The sequence below is a fragment of the Falco punctatus genome (genome assembly GCF_963210335.1).
Source record: "Falco punctatus genome assembly, chromosome: 14".
NCBI classification, from domain to species: Eukaryota; Metazoa; Chordata; class Aves; order Falconiformes; family Falconidae; genus Falco; species Falco punctatus.
The window spans coordinates 5,687,880-5,703,199 of record NC_137594.1 but is presented as its reverse complement, the minus strand read 5'-3'; the positions used below and the strand labels follow the sequence as shown (position 1 = coordinate 5,703,199).

Genomic DNA, 15,320 nt, shown 5'->3' with positions numbered 1-15,320 from the left:
CACCCCAGCATCCCTCATTCCGTCATGGCTCCGTGTAATTGCCTCACAGCAGATCTTATTTTCCATGGCTGTGAAGCTCCCTTGGATGTGGCCAGGGTCTGCCATCCACCCCTTGCCACTGCAGGGACATGGAGACAGCTGTGGCCCTCAGTCCTTTCTCCTGGCTCACCAAAAGATGCCAGCAAAGAGCTTTGCTTCCTCTGGCTCAGCTGCCAGCGCTGCCTTGGGAGCACTGCACACTGGATAGCTGATTTGTCTTGAAAGACCTGCTTTTGGCATATTCCCCAGCGGGACCCGGAGTGTGGAGTGAAGATATATTCTGCTGATCTGGATAATGGCATTGGACAGAGGCAAATAATTTTTAAGCAGGCTAAATTTTTTTCCACTAATTTCAGTGGTATTTTTTTTCCCAATTAAAAAAAAAGAATTCCCGTGTGTGCCTATGCGGGAGTGTGGTCTATAATATTTAAACTGCCATATCCCAGAGGCTGAGTACAATGGAGAAATCAACAATTCAGGAAATAGGGAATGTGGATTTGAGTCGGCCCTGAAGAAATACATTCTGTAAAATCTTTTAGGGCAAGTGAAAGAGGCAAGATACTTCTATAGAGATTTCTGAGTCCTAAAGCCTGTGTGATTAACCGGTGTTGCAGTAGGAATGGGATGATTGGATGAAAAGGACGATGGGAGTGCTCAGATGATGGTGAGGGAATTTGGGCTGTGTGTTTGGGAGAAAAGTGGGGGCATTATTAAAGAACAACAACAAAATTTTAAGGGCACTTGGTCGTTAAAGCTCCAGGGAAATCTGCAGTCCAGGTTTCTGGACTTCCAGATAAGATGGCCTTATAGACGTGCCAGCCCTGATGAACCACAGACAGCCCAGGGCACAGTGTGTCCGCACACACATTTTGCTGTGTGCACAGGCCTGAGGGGTTTAATTACTCAACATTAAATTAGCAGGACTTTGATGTGTTGAGCAGAAACCTGCATGTGTGGCCACGCATCATGTGTACACACACACACAGAGGTGTGAGCGCTTGGCTCCAAAGTTGCATGGTTTTGCATTGTGCACAGCACCACAGACTAACAGTGGACCAAGGCCAGTTCTCCCTTCCCACCCTAGGAAACCCTCCGCCAGCCCAGCAGCTGGGTATTTTTCTGATCACTAGTAAATTCAAAAGGATTTTAAAGCGAGCTCACTGAGCCCAGGAATCACGTTGGTTCAGTAGGGCTGGAGACAGAGTAAAATTACAGTGACATCTAGTGATCATAAATATTTCACCAAGATGCTACCAGTGAAAAAAATAAACCATTTATTGTTAGACAGCGTTTTAAACACATAACACACAACATCAGATCATTAGCTAAGCCTAGGGAATGAGATGGGATACAAATGAGGGTAGATTAAGTGAATTAAATTGCTGCAGAGATGATACAGAGAAAAGTGCCGGCGCTGGGGAAGGGCTGTGGGCTGTGGGTGGGTTTCTGCAGGGATCTTTGATGGGTCTGTGTTTCTCCCTGTTTCAGCGGGGTTTGCTGATGGTGCTAAATTGCAGCACATTCCTATAAAAGGAGCTTGATGTTTTGGAGACTGAGAGTAACTACTGAAATGATATGCAGCTTCGAAAGGTACGTGCTGGTCCCCAGGGAGAGCAAAGCAAAATTCCCCCTGTTCTGTGGCAGGAGCGTGTGCTGCTGCAGCAGCTCTGCCTGAGCACCGGGGTACAGAGCACCGAGCACCGACGGCACCGGAGCTGCAGTTCAGGTTTGCACCCTGAATCAAAGCTGGATTTGGGTTTGCATTTGGCAGCAGTAGGAACTCATGGTTTTGTGATGTTTAGATTGTTTTCTGGTCCAGGTTACTGATTGACCAGTGGTATAGTTGTTGTTTTTTTAAAAAAAAAGGATTTTTTTTCTTCTGGTTTTGCATGTCAGACGGGCAATCTGACTGCAGTCATGCCCGCTTGGTCAGGCTGAGCTTCAATTCTGCTGTCCTGCTGAAGTACCCTGCTGTAGCTGAAGCCTTCGGTGTGGGCAAATGGTGTGTTACTGAGCAAAGGTTTAAGAGAAACTCTTTCTCTGATGAGGATGGGGCAGGGCATTGCCTATTCATGCCTTCATGTGCAAAGTGATGAAAACCGAATCCGCGGGGTTAGCTGGAGTAACACCAGAGAGAGATAACTGATGCAGCTGGTGAATTGATTTTGCAGTTTTAAACTGGGTATCTTTGAGGCCATATAAATATGCAGTCAAATTTTCTTATGATGAAACATTCAGGAGCTGCTTCGATATAAGTTGAGAAGGAAGCTCCCAGCCAATTTCCAAGCCCTTCCCTGGAGTCCCTTGCAGCCAGGCAGGTTTAGTCTCTCAATTATTAGCTGAAAGCAAAATGTATGTTCCCACCATCTGATTTCAGATGCCGCTGGAGAATATGCCTCAGATACATGCATGAGGGGGAGACAGATTCAGGCACATCGGATGCTGTGGCTGCCTCTGACTGCTGTGAGCAATAACAACAGAACGGGAGTTTATCCAAAATGGTAGCAGAAATTAACCACCGGGTTTCTATGATTGGGTAAGCGATTTTCTAGAAAGAAGAAATGTGTGGTGAGACCTCAGGTGCTGCCCTTTAGCAAAGCTTTCGATCCCACACTCTTTGGAAAATTATTAGCTATGCTGGCATAGTCAGGAATTAGAAGAATAATTACAAAGTGGGTAAGGACCTGGCAAAAGAGAGCTGACAGAGGGCTGGTGGTTGCTTTTGGTGAGGTTGCTTAGTGCTTCCTGGGGTAATGAAGGGGACAGGGTTTGCTTGCTGAAGGGTTTACAGACTTGCTCACCCCATCTTCCTTGCAAGGCTGGGGAGCGTCTGGTGCCTCTCAAGAAAGCTGGAAATGGGAGGAAAAAGGGCCGTGCAGCTGCTTTGCTCACCTGGGCAGCCACCGAGTCCTGCTACAGCTTGGAAATTTCCCAAAGGGCTTGCACCAGTGATATTTTAGCAGAAAGCTACCCTGAGTGGAAAGCACTTCCCTCCATCACCTGCCCAGGCTCAGGGTCCCAGTGTCCAGCCCCAGTGACATCGCTGTTATTTGTCAATATTATCCCTGTCTCTGTTTGCTCTGGCCCTGGGGGATGGTGAGCAGCGCTGGGCAGGAGCTGCACTGGAACATGAGGAGGGCTCTGGGCACAACTGCTTGAGAAAGCAATTAAAAATAACATCAGTGTAAATTGACGTATTTAGCGTTGGGTTTGGTCTCAGTGGGACTCCATGGTGTGCGGCTGAACCGTAGGCTTTTCTCCATGACAGGTCTATTTATTTTAAAACGGGGAGCAGCAGAGATGTGCCTCCAGCCACCTAAAAAGCAGGTGGTTACTTTTCAAGGACTATTTCACCAGAATTTCATACCACAGCTCCTATTAAATAAAGGTTTGGAAAGGCAGATGATAATCTTCAGCATCTGCCTGAGAGGAAACACTGACCTGGATGTAGCATCAATTTGCAACGGTGTGACATGAAAAGACAGTACCACCACCGTTGCATGGAGATTATTTGCCTTTTACCTTACAGGATGAAAATGCACAGGGTTGATGTCACTTGAATCAGGTGCATCATCCCACAGCAAAGGCCATTGGCCAGTTCAGATGATCAAGGATCAAACTGATCCTTGCTGGGGAAAAAAAAAATAACATAGTGGATATCAGCCCTGGGGCAGCACAGCAGGCATGGAGCTGTTTTTTGAGAAAGGGCTGCTTCTTGGCATAGCTCGATTCCTAGAAGACAATTAGATTCAGTAGCTTGAGCTATTTTTTTTACAAGATTCACTCAGTGCCCAGCCCAGCAATGCAGAAGTGGATGCAATTTTAGATCCCACCAGCTATGACAATCTACCTTGTCAACAGCGACTCTTTCCCCACTCTGCTCTCCAGAATAGCGCTCCCTGCACTGACCGTACCTAAAACCTGCTTCCCAGCTTTCAGTCCCTCCCGAAGCCCCGGAGGGCTGCAGTCTTCCTTCCATCCCTCCTCGGTACAGCAGCATCCGGGCTGCCCGTGGCAAAACCATGGGTGATTTCTCCCAGCCCCATTTGCTCTGCTTCGTGGTCTCTCTTCTCTTCCATACATCTCTCCATGGTGCACTTTGTGCTGTATATACCAGCTGTGGGTGCATGGGAAGATGGAAAAAAACAGGTGAAAAGTGTCTTTGCATGCCCACGAGTCCCTGCAGTGCCACTCAGAAGTCACACCAGTGTCCTCCCCACGAGTGTGTAGCCGGGAGGAAAGCCAGGAGCTCCTGGTTGCCACAGTAACCCTTGCTCCACCGCCTTTGGCTTTTACACCGGGAAAAACCTTTCCGTCTGTAAACACCCAGCTCCATGGACATGCCTGACACTGATACTACTTGTGGTGGGGCTATTTATTGCCAAGAAGCAATGGAGAGCCCCGCAAAACCATCATCTTGCCTCTGAATCTTCCCACAACTTCCAGCCTCTCCTCGACACAGCCAGAAGACCCCAGTAAAGGTAAGCCTGGGCACTGTTTCGAACCCAGAGCATCCCTCTTTAACTTTTTTCTTTCTTTTTTTTTTTTTTTTCTTTTTTTTTTTCCTGGTTGCACTCCTGAGTCAGCAATGGGGTGAAGGGAATATGTTATCATTGCAAACATATATTTCTGTGCTGCGTGTTAGTGCATTGTAATGAATGTGTTTCCTGAAGGTGCGGTTGTTTTTTTTTTGCAGTTGGTTTTTTTTTTTCCCCCTCTTTGTTGTCGCTGTAACTCCCGTTTCCTACTCTTCACCGAGATAAAAGGTTTCCTTCCCACCTACTCCCCCCCAAGAAAAATACCTGACGAATGGGAATGACAAAACTCATGTATTTGCTCGCGCCTTGCATGTTTCCAAGCTGATTGCCTGAATTAGGGCTGATCCAAATTCCCACTGAAGTCCACTGGACTTTTCCCATTGCCTTGTCACTGAAGCAACGGTGTGGTTTTGGAGGAGCTTTTTGGAGGAGCAGGCTCAAAGCCAGGTGAGTGCAAGTAGCATTGCTATGAGGCTTGGGTGGAATAAAGACAATCTAATCCTGCTGAGGATGTGGCTTGGTAGTGTCACAGGTCATAAATGGTGACGGTTGCTGCATTTAGGCACATGTACGAAGATATTTTTTCAGAGCTAATCTATGTGTGTATATATATGTAAATATATAAAATGTCCAGTAATATAAATTACATCACTATATGAAGAATGTTTCAATTATAAAGGCAAAATATTTTCCATTTAGGAAAATTAAGGAATATTTCCCTTTGAGATGTTCTTTCTGTTGCTTCATATCTCAGCTGCAGAAACGTTGCAAGTGTTTCATCAGTACCTCTCTGTTCTCTCAAATGTGAGCTCACCGAAGGCAATTTAGAGGGCTGAGCAAACTCTCATTTCCCCCTCCTCCCCTGTATTCACGCACATATAAAACTCTGCTTTAGTCAGTGTGCCTGTTCTTTAGCCGGGGTTATTTTCCTCTTAAAATATCTTGCAGTATATTGTGTACAGTACGCAGGTTTGAGTACCCAGCCGTTCGTGCCTGACGAAGGCAGAGCCTGTGGACTTGTGAATACTCCTTGTGCAGGCAGGTCACACGTAAAGGGCTGGAATTGCATGTGTGCAGGTCGCAGGCTATTTTATGTTTTTGTTTAGCACCTGTACAGAATTTTTGCAGATGATCAGCTAATTAGTTTGAACGGAATGTCTCATGTTGACTTTTGGACTAGATGAACATAATGTCTTTATTTTCAAATGAGGCCTTTCTGTCCCCGCACAGAAAAACACATTGCCCTGCAATTACCGAGCAGCTACTGGTAATGGTGAGAATGTGGTAAAATTAGAGAGTTAGCAACCGGTCTTTAGCAACTAAGTATTTCCCCATAGACCATCTGCTCTGTTTGCGGGCTCTGCTGTGGATGCCTGTTTTACCCAACTACACCTCTGTACCAGCACTTCAGCCCCAAGTTTTTTCAAATTTCCAAATTTTCCCATTTGGAAAATGTCCCAAGTATGCTTTTGACAGCATTATGGACAGCTCTCGTTAGAAAGTGTGAAATGAAGCTGTCTGAGGGTCCAGCCAGCAATGCTGGTGCCCCATTACATATTACACTGTCGTACTTCCCTTCGGCAATGACAGCGTAACATGATGGCAATTATTAACCGGTTAATCATGCGAAAGTGGCACAGCAGCTCTGGGAAGTACTGCATAAAAAGCCAGTAAAATGGAATATATCCCATTTCCAGACAGGACATTGAAATGAAGAGAGAAAGATTAATGCCCTGCATCTCCAAAGGTGCTCTGGGTGCATATTACATGCTGATTTGGGAAGCGCTGGAATATCTTTGCGGCATTGTGTGTGTGTGGTCAGATGCAGAGAGAGGGAGGTAGGTCATGCACATCTTGCAAAGGCACAAGCAAGTGTCTGAGCTCCCTGGGAGGCTGCCGAGAGGCAATCCCTGCTTCCCCCATGGTTTTGGGAAGAGGCCAAGACCCCGCGTCCCCCTGCGGGAGGGGACCGCTCTGCCAAGTGCTGCAGGAAGCAGTGGTGCTGTGTGATAACACCGTGGTTTGAACTTCCAGGAAGGCAGGAAAAAACTCACCATTTGCTGATGTTCAGGGTGGGGACAAATCACACAGGCACCTCCTGCTTGGCAGGAGGGTGCCTGGCCAGGGGCAGCCCCACAGCTGCTGGGGGCGGCTGCAGCCAGAGGTACCCCGGGCTGGGGAGGGAGCCACTGGCTCTGCCCCCCAGCCCCAGGCAGGAGAGTTGTTTCCTGATCCTGTTCCCACTGAGCTGAATTTCTTGTTTGGAAGCACTTCTATGAGACCCCACTGGTGCTGTCCTACCTCCGGTCTGGTAAGGAGCATTTTGGGCAGTGCCTGTGAGAATGGGGAAAATGGGACGTGGAAGAAGGCAGTGCGAACTGCAGCTGTCTTGCAGATGTGCATTGCTCCAAACACCCAGCAGGGAGAGGGCTGGGGTCTGCCGATCCTTTGCAGGAGCTCCCTTCCCTGCCTGGGATGGGGGACCCCCCTCCTTGCTCACCCACACAAGTTGACTTCCCGGTGCTGCCTTATCGCTATGTCCAAGTGCTGCATGAGAAGAATGTGTCCGAGCGTGGCAGAGTGAGTTTTGCTTTATTTTGCTTCCAGAATCAGTGCCTGCATGCCCCAGACCCCGGAGGAGATCCCTGCTGCCTGCTGAACCAGACACTTTAGAAGGAAAAACCAGAGTCTGCGGCCAAGGGAGTGGTGGAGGTACCAGGTAGGCAAGAGGAAAAGTATGTGAGCCTGGGCAGGACAGCATTCCTCTCAGGAAGGAGCTAGCGGGGACAGGGCAAAGCTGGCTAAAGAGCTGCTGCGAAAGCCTGAGTGAGTTACACAAGGTCTTTGATAAAGAGCTCACTGGCCGCAGCAGCAGCCCCGGGCATGGCGGGCAGTCACATACAGAAAGCTCCCAGGCTGTTGCCCAGGCTGCTGGCTTCTCCTCCAGCCCCTTCTCCAGTTACCAGGACAGGCAGCATTGGGGGCATACATACCGTCTCGCTCTCCTTGTCTTCTTCATCCTCCTCTTCAGTGCTCTCCATCACTCCCCGTCTCCAGATGCCAGTAAAGCTGCTGCTACCAGGGCTCGGAGCCTCGCCAGCCACTTGCCAGCCCTCACAGACCCAGCTGCTGGCCCGTTCAGAGAAACCAGCGCAACTCTCTGCTTTCCAGTCTGCAGGACCTTCTCCTCAACATTTTTGTAGTTTGACAACACCACCACTGGCATCTCCAAGAGGTGGCCCATGAGATGGAGACAGTAACAGCACCTTGAGGGTGTGAGTATTGCCTGTGAGATGGAAGACAACTTCTTCCTAAGGTGCACCCTGGAGCCTCACGCCAGGGTGGCAGAAGCAGCTATAGGGTGTCCCCAAGGTGCTGGCACCACATCAACAAGGATCTTGCCCTGACGTGTCCCACCAAAGCTGTCACGATTCGTGGGAAAATAACAGCCAGCTGTATGGGCAAGTTTTTCACCAAAGCAGTTACTTAAAATGGTTTTTTGCTTCAAACCTTCTATGAGATAAAGCCATTCATGTAGAAAAGCCGATTGTTCCCCTTGTAATGGAATTTAACTGAATTATGACCACTTACGTGTAAGAGATTTATGCTGAAACCCTCAGGACTGGAAGGCCCTACAGACCAATGTGGTCTCTTTGGTCTGCATTAACACCCTTGGAGTTGGCTTGTGTGAAAAACCTCATATGGGCAGCGTAAAGAGAAGCGAAGGAGATCGGTTTTGACCGTCACCAGCCCCCAGAAAGATGCCTCAGGTAGTGGAAACACTAAAAATGAAATCTGGTCTCTTCCTCACCAAGAAAAAGCCAAGCAATGTCCAGCACAGCTACTCCCTTCCTTTGGCTGGGGGGTGGACACCACCAAAGCGGCACGTGATGGATGCTGCAGATACAAAGCTGGAAAGAGATGTAGCCACAGCTATTGGATATCTAGCATTACATAAGGAAGGCAATGAATTTAAAGCATGAGGGAGTTTTGCCATTATGAATATGTTTATAGGCCATGAATATCATTCAACAGTCTAGTATTAGGGCAGCCCACATCCATTAAATTCCCCTTGAAAACGAAAGGCTAGAGCCAGCAAGTGTGTGCAAGGTGTGCAAGGTTTCCTTTTACAGTGACTCATAGCTCAGGAGGACGGGAGAATCTGACCTTGTGTAAGAATTTAGGAATTTCTACCGATTCCATTTAAAACACCTCGATTGTTTTATTGCTTTACAAGCTTCTCTTCTCTTCTCCCCACCAAAACCAGATAGGTAAGTAAAATACCATATAGTTTTAAATTAAACATCCAGTTATTATGATATAATATGATATGATATAATATAATAGCATATAATATTATATAACTTGCTTTGTTATACATCCCATCACGGAGGTCATTATAGAGGGGAGCTGTTTAATAGTGAGCAGACACTTGACTATTACCCCAAACAGGGCACCCTATGCTTTTATTTCCCAATGCAAATATTGTAGCATATAAGACTTTTAAAGTGGAGAGGGAGGGAAATTTGATGCAGCCTCTCAGGAGAGTTAGGGTGATGGAAGGATTTCAGTAAGAAATTAAATGCCGTCAGCAATTTAAATTTCTAAATAAATAAAAGCAAGTGCAATTACATTGAGGGTTTTCTGGGAAAAGCTCAATCAGCTTCAGCTCCTGCCAAGGTTGGGAAACTGAGTTACAGTGGCCAGGTGGACAGCAATAATCATTTCCAAGGACGTTCTCGTTTGTACCTTGACCCCATGGTCATGCTCCTGGCAACCCAGCCAGCCTGAGCTGCGTTTGCCCTTTGCTGCTTTTGGGGCTGGGTGCGGACACATGACGGCCGCATTACCCGCAGCCACGATAGCAGTTTATTGCCCCACCAAGCTTGAAATTAGCCCCTGGCACAGATCTGAAATGCAAACAGACTCTGGCAAGGTTCCTGGCTCAGATAAGCCTTTTCTTACCTTTAGTGCTCATTGAATGAGCTTTGTCCTCTGCTGGCCTTGGGCACGCCTGGGGAGGGTGAGAGCTCATGGTTTTCACGGCTTGAGGAGCAAAATGTGCGGGATGGGAAGAAAAAGGAGAGTGATGCAGGAATGTCAGTGTAGGATAGTGAGTTGGGATGAGAATTTGAAAGACATGGGAAGAAAACGCTCATTATCAGAGCTACATTATAGGGAGAAGACTTGAGAAAAGCTGAGGATCAAAGTACCAGGAGAAATGTGATTTGCTCCTACTTGGTTAGAAGACACTTGTGTCTTAACAGGACCCCAAAGTCAGCTGGAACAGATCCCCAACCACTTCAGATGGTTGCTTGAGGGAGCACGGCAAGTGTCCACTTCTGGCACCACTTGTGGTCCCAAACAACCCTGGGCAAGGAGCACAGCCAGCTCTGCTCGCACATCTCGCTACGACGGATCCATGACCTTATTTCTGGTACAGTTCCCACCAGGACTGCGGGTCTGCCTGCTCGGCTTTTGGCTTCTCTTTGTCAAAATGAGGACTTTTAGCCTGTGGGAAGAGAAGGAATTATTCCACATACAGCAAGATCCACCCAGGAATATGAACTTTCTTTGTACCAAATTGGATCTGCCCAGAGGAGCTTGACGAGGGCAGGTAATCCATTCCCTTCAGCACCTCTCAGCTTGGGCATCAGGTCCTGCTTGTGGGGTGAAGCACTGGCCACCGTGGGATGACAAAGAACCAAGTTTTGATATGTGCTGTATGAAGCACATATAATGCTGTGTCACGGGCTACAACAGCCACCTTTCTTTGGTCTGATTTATCATCTCTGCTAGTTATTACAATAAATCAGTGTTTGAATGAAACTTGCCATCGGTCCTACATGTGAAGGACTGGAACTACTGCTGGGGAACTAACAGGGAAGAATCCAGCTGTATATACGAAAGAATTAATGAGACAAATTGGCAAAATGCACGCAAAGTTTGTAGAATACAAAAGCAGTATGAAACGCACCAAAAGGATGGGGCTCCCCATGTGTTAGCCACCCATAGTCATCGCTTTGCCAAGAGCCTCTTCACCACCATGATGTCCTCAGGTGCTACTTGGGAAAGACGAAAGGAGACATGCTGCTGTCCCAGTGCTTTCGTACATTCTATGAAATATTCTGTAATAAGAAAAAAAAAAAAAACCGCATGTAAATCATAGAGAGCAAATTAAGCAAAGGCAGCGCTGAAGTTCTCACGTGTGCTGATCGAGGCAAAGGGATCGCAGGTGCGCAGTACCGCGCTGAAACCTTGCTGCTTTTCAGAAACAGTGCAAAAACCTTCTCAGATTGAACACACGCGAGATTTCTTCCCCACGTTTCTAAACAAACAGTAAGTGGGGAAAAACCCACATATACTACTGGAGTGCATTCAGCCGGCTACTGAAACAACCCCCTAGCCCTGCCCTCAGAGCCCCAGCTAGCCCCTGCAGAAAGCAGGAAACGAGGGAAAACGCGGAGCAGCCTTTGCTCTAATAATAGACATGTTTTGCATGCATGTTGAGTCAGTGAAGTTGGTTTTGCTTGCTCACTACAGCTCTCATGCTCCACCCTTCTGGCTTTTTTTTTTTTTTTTTTTAATTGTTATTTTTTTTTTCCCCAGCTTTTGCAATCTGACAGAGACGGGTGAAAGTAAGTTGAAGAGGAGCTGGAGACCGGTCCTCAAGCCCTGTCTGCACTAGGCAAAGGACAGCCAGCCACACCACTTGCTTTAGCCTAAACCCACCCCCCTCCCCAAGCGCTGGAGATAAATTGTGGTTGAACTGATTTTCCAGGTAAGCCTTTTTTTTTAAACACCAAATCTTGGTAGCTGAGTACTCCCTTACCAGGAAATTGAAACTGTTCAAAGACAAAACACAGCAGAAAGTGGTGTAACGTCAGAGCAGGGAATCCTCAGCTGCTCCGTGTAATAGATATGCTGCTTTATTTACTCAGCCTCAAGCCGATCGGGCATTTGTGCCATCTGACTTATTTCAGATGCCACAGTTGAAAGTGCCTTATAAACATCCCCAGGAGGTGGCCAGACAGATAGAAAAAAACCACACCAACTTTCTCTCTTTAAGTAAAAGTTACTGTACGTGTTTTGCCTGCTGTGGCAAAGTGAAAGAAAGAAAGAAAGAAAGGGAGAAACAGTTCATTGCCGGCGACGCTAGTTTAAAGTTCACTCAGCAAGAACTAAGTTTCTGCCAAGTTTTTGAGGGTAAATAGAGTTGTGGTTCTGGGGCTTTGGGGAAAACTTGAGAATGAGCCAAAAGCTGACAAAGAGAATCCCCTGAATAATTATCCGATGCTCTCAACGCGATGGTGGAACATTCGGTCCTGCTTGTTGGATGTCGGAGATGTGGTGGTGGTCATGATGCAACAGTTACAGAAACATCCCAGATATCTATCTGAAAGATTAGGAAATGTGGGCAGCCAAACCAGGGCACCCTCTGCTTTTGTCAGAAGGTTAAGCCAAATGGAAATTTTTCATCTCATTGTTTTGTTTATAGGATGAAAGGATCTTTTAACAATTCTCATACAATTTTGGGTGTGCCGTTTTTCACCAGATTGAGAATTTAATCCTGTTGGAACAATTGAACGTTTTCTTATAATTTTACCTTAAAAAAAGTTTACAGGAACTTGAGAACATTCTGGGACAACATTGCTCTGTACTCAGAGATGTCTGAAATTTAGCGGTGACTGGGGAGGAATAATAAAAGTACTTGGCTACATCAAAATCCTTTTCATTTTCCTTACAACCAAGGGCTGGGAGGGCTCGGGCTGCTTTCCACTCCCCCTGCACAGGATCCTGCTGAGCCCTTCTGCTGTGCTGGGGAGGGCGATGCCTTGGCCCTTATCCACACCTGCAGCTGGGGGGACTATGAGTTGAAGGAGCAAATGCATCCCAAAAAACGATGTCAGAAAATGTGAAGCCCCTGAAACTTGTAGTTTTGGCCCAAACCTTGGTTTTCTCCTGCTGCTGGTGTAAGGGCTGTGTTTGGCAGAGCTGGGCAGCTAAACCATCCTGAGGGGAGGTGGCTCACAGAAGATGCAGCAAAAAAACCCCCTCCCAATGCCTTCTCTGACCCTAAAACCCCCTTCTGCGCTCCAGGTCATGCCTGTCACCACCAGCAAGGAGAGCGGGAGCAGGTGAGACCAGCTCGTGCCAGGCTGCCTAAATAATGAAGGAAATACCACTGCAGGGCAGGTTTACCTCAGATTTGGTTGCAGAGGAGGCTCTGGATTGTTCTGCGAGAGTGGGAGAATTTGTTTTCTGCTTCTCTTAAGTCAAACCACAAGTGAAGCGGTTCAGATCTGAAGAGATTCAGTTCCTATAATTTCTAGCAGGGAAACAGTGCTGCTACTTTCTTTTCTGTGGAGATTTGTAGCTTTGCTGGGCAGGAACTCTACCGAAATGTGCTTAGCACAGCTGGAGCCTCTTGTCACAGCTGTAAAAGAAACAATTAAAAAGAACATTTGTGCTCATCAGCAGTGTCCCATTGCCTTCCCTCAGCGCTAATACTCACACTCAGCTGCCTTTGATAAAGCCATTAGTCAAATCTCGCTCATCTTCTGAGCAGACCGCCCATACTGATGAGCGCCCCGTTATAAGGGATGGGGAAGATCCTTCCGTCGCTTCTGACACAACATTTTTTTTTTTTTTTTTTTGCACACTTCTCTCAGAGGCAGCATGGACATCAAGGAGTATTTTGCCAGAATTTCTTACCGGGGCTCGTACGATAAGCCAGACCTGGCTACCTTGACAGATATATTCCAGCACCACATCCGAGCAGTCCCTTTCGAAAACCTCAACATCCACTGTGGGGAAAGGATCGTGCTGGACCTGGAAGTGACTTTCAACAAAATAGTGAGGAAGAACCGTGGGGGCTGGTGCATGGAAAACAACAACCTTTTATCTTGGGTCCTGAAAACCCTCGGCTACGATGTCACTCTTCTGGGAGCAAAAGTTTTTGTCCCAGAGTATGATGCGTATGCAGATGAAATAGATCATCTGCTGCTAAAAGTGGTGCTTGACAACAAATCCTACATTGTGGATGGTGGCTTTGGGATGGCCTGCCAGATGTGGCAGCCAATGGAGCTGGTTTCGGGAAGAGACCAGCCACAGACTCCGGGGATCTTTCGCTTCCTGGAGGACAATGGGGTCTGGTACCTGGAGAAGATGAGAAGGAAGCAGTGCACTCCCGATGGAACTGTCCCCACTTCCCATGAGCTGGAAACAGAAGGTCGCCGTCGGATTTATCACTTTACCCTTCAGCCACAGGACATTGAAGAGTTCAGAGCCCGCAACAACCACCTGCAGACAGCACCGAAATCCCTGTTTGTTCTAAAGTCTCTCTGCAGCCTGCAGACCACTGATGGCATCCGCTCTCTTGTAGGGTGGAAATTCACCGAGATGAAGTACAATTACAAGGATAATATGGATCTAGTGGAAATCAAAATCCTTGCAGATGATGAAATAGAGAAAACACTGAAAGAGAAGTTCAATATAACACTAGACAAGAAATTGGTACCCGTCAATAGAAGCAGGCTGTCGGTGGTTTAACTCGCTGCCTGAATTATAATTCAATCCAGTGGCATTACATGCAATCCTTACCCCCATTTCTGACAAGCATCTAAAGGTTAAGCCTTCTCGTTCCATCTACACCAGTGTAAGGCAGAGCATATTTGCATGAATCTGGAAAAGAAATTGATTTTCACAACTACTCCTGAATGTCTTTTTGGTTTGGGTACAAATAATTTCTTCCTTGCTCAATCAAATCACTCCCCTTCTGTTTGTGCTTAGCTGGAAGCAGACTCTGCCCATTCCCTACTCCTTTCATCTCTTAAAAGCTTTTCTAAATACACCCAGAGCAGCAGGACGGAGCGATGGAGCTGTATGTCTCTCTATTACTTTGTGCTGCCACCTGGGGAAAAATCACACCCACCTCTTAAATGAATACCATGTAATTTTTGCAATTTAATAGCCAGAAAAACAAAGACGTCCCGTGCCAGGTTTGCTACAGTTAAGCCATAAGCCTGTCCTTTTTGCTCTTGCATTCGTAACACCCTCCCTCCCATGTGGTAGCCGGACAGTCCCACGCCTGTGCCACGCTGCGTGAATACTTGCAGATGGACTATTTATGGCCTAAAACTGATGATGAGAAATATTAGTGGACAATTCAGTCTTGTTTCACTTTACACAAGCCCTGCTCTCCCAGTGACATAACCAAAAAGCACTATTTCTCTGAACTGAAAGCATCTCACATACATTTCGTTTGCTACCACCCAGCAGCAGACTGCTGGGAATACATGCTTCTCTCTCAAGACTCTACTCTGAGTGTTATTGCACATTAATTATTGTGGCTGAACTCAAGCACATGCACAGAATTATTTTTCTGAAGCATATCTGTTCTATTGAGGATGTGTTTGCAGTGATACTAATTGTACTGATATAAGGAGAAATGATGAATCTTTGTCGGATACCTAATAGCTAAGATTTTTTAGCAAGAGAAATTACTAAAATGTGATCACTTTGCCCTTGTGAGAAGATGCTTGATGTTCCTTTATGTACAAATCTTGGAAGCATTACAACTATGAACTTATAATTAAGTAAATTATATAAACAAATTACAATTAAATAATAAAAAAATATCAAGAGTTGTGAAGTAGAACTATTCAGCTGTTTTTTCCCCCAAATTACATGTATTCCCAAAGCGAAAAATGTCATTAACCACTGCAGTTGTCCTGATTATTT

At 46.6% G+C, this 15,320-nt stretch overlaps 1 protein-coding gene and 1 long non-coding RNA gene across 6 annotated transcripts; one reads left to right on the top strand and one right to left on the bottom strand.

The window, feature by feature from the left end:
- The first annotated feature begins 5,030 nt into the window (after window positions 1-5,030).
- Window positions 5,031-15,237, top strand: LOC308073036 (arylamine N-acetyltransferase, pineal gland isozyme NAT-3-like). Of its 5 annotated transcripts, XM_080410766.1 has the most exons (5): window positions 5,031-6,888; window positions 7,185-7,296; window positions 11,187-11,358; window positions 12,678-12,715; window positions 13,250-15,237. In XM_080410766.1, the coding sequence occupies exons 4-5, from the start codon at window positions 12,681-12,683 to the stop codon at window positions 14,127-14,129; spliced, it is 915 nt and encodes a 304-aa protein (XP_080266892.1). In that variant the 5' UTR covers window positions 5,031-6,888; window positions 7,185-7,296; window positions 11,187-11,358; window positions 12,678-12,680; the 3' UTR covers window positions 14,130-15,237. The 5 variants fall into 5 exon arrangements, with proteins under 5 accessions (XP_080266892.1, XP_080266891.1, XP_080266890.1 ...); XM_080410765.1 differs by lacking the exon at window positions 5,031-6,888 and having other exon boundaries at window positions 6,895-7,296; XM_080410764.1 differs by lacking the exons at window positions 5,031-6,888; window positions 7,185-7,296 and adding an exon at window positions 10,058-10,194.
- Window positions 9,951-13,241, bottom strand: LOC308073060. Its single transcript, XR_013931880.1, has 3 exons — window positions 12,780-13,241; window positions 10,555-10,705; window positions 9,951-10,089 (listed from the first exon to the last, which is right to left on the bottom strand). It is a non-coding gene; the product is annotated as an uncharacterized lncRNA (long non-coding RNA).
- Window positions 15,238-15,320: the final 83 nt, after the last annotated feature.

What these genes read in the sequence shown, in the direction of transcription:
- LOC308073036 (XM_080410766.1), top strand. Translation starts at nt 12,681, where the DNA reads ATGCCTGTCACCACCAGCAAGGAGAGCGGGAGCAG. An exon ending in AGCAAGGAGAGCGGGAGCAG is followed by an intron (nt 12,716 to 13,249) that starts GTGAGACCAGCT and finishes CACTTCTCTCAG; the next exon opens with AGGCAGCATGGACATCAAGG.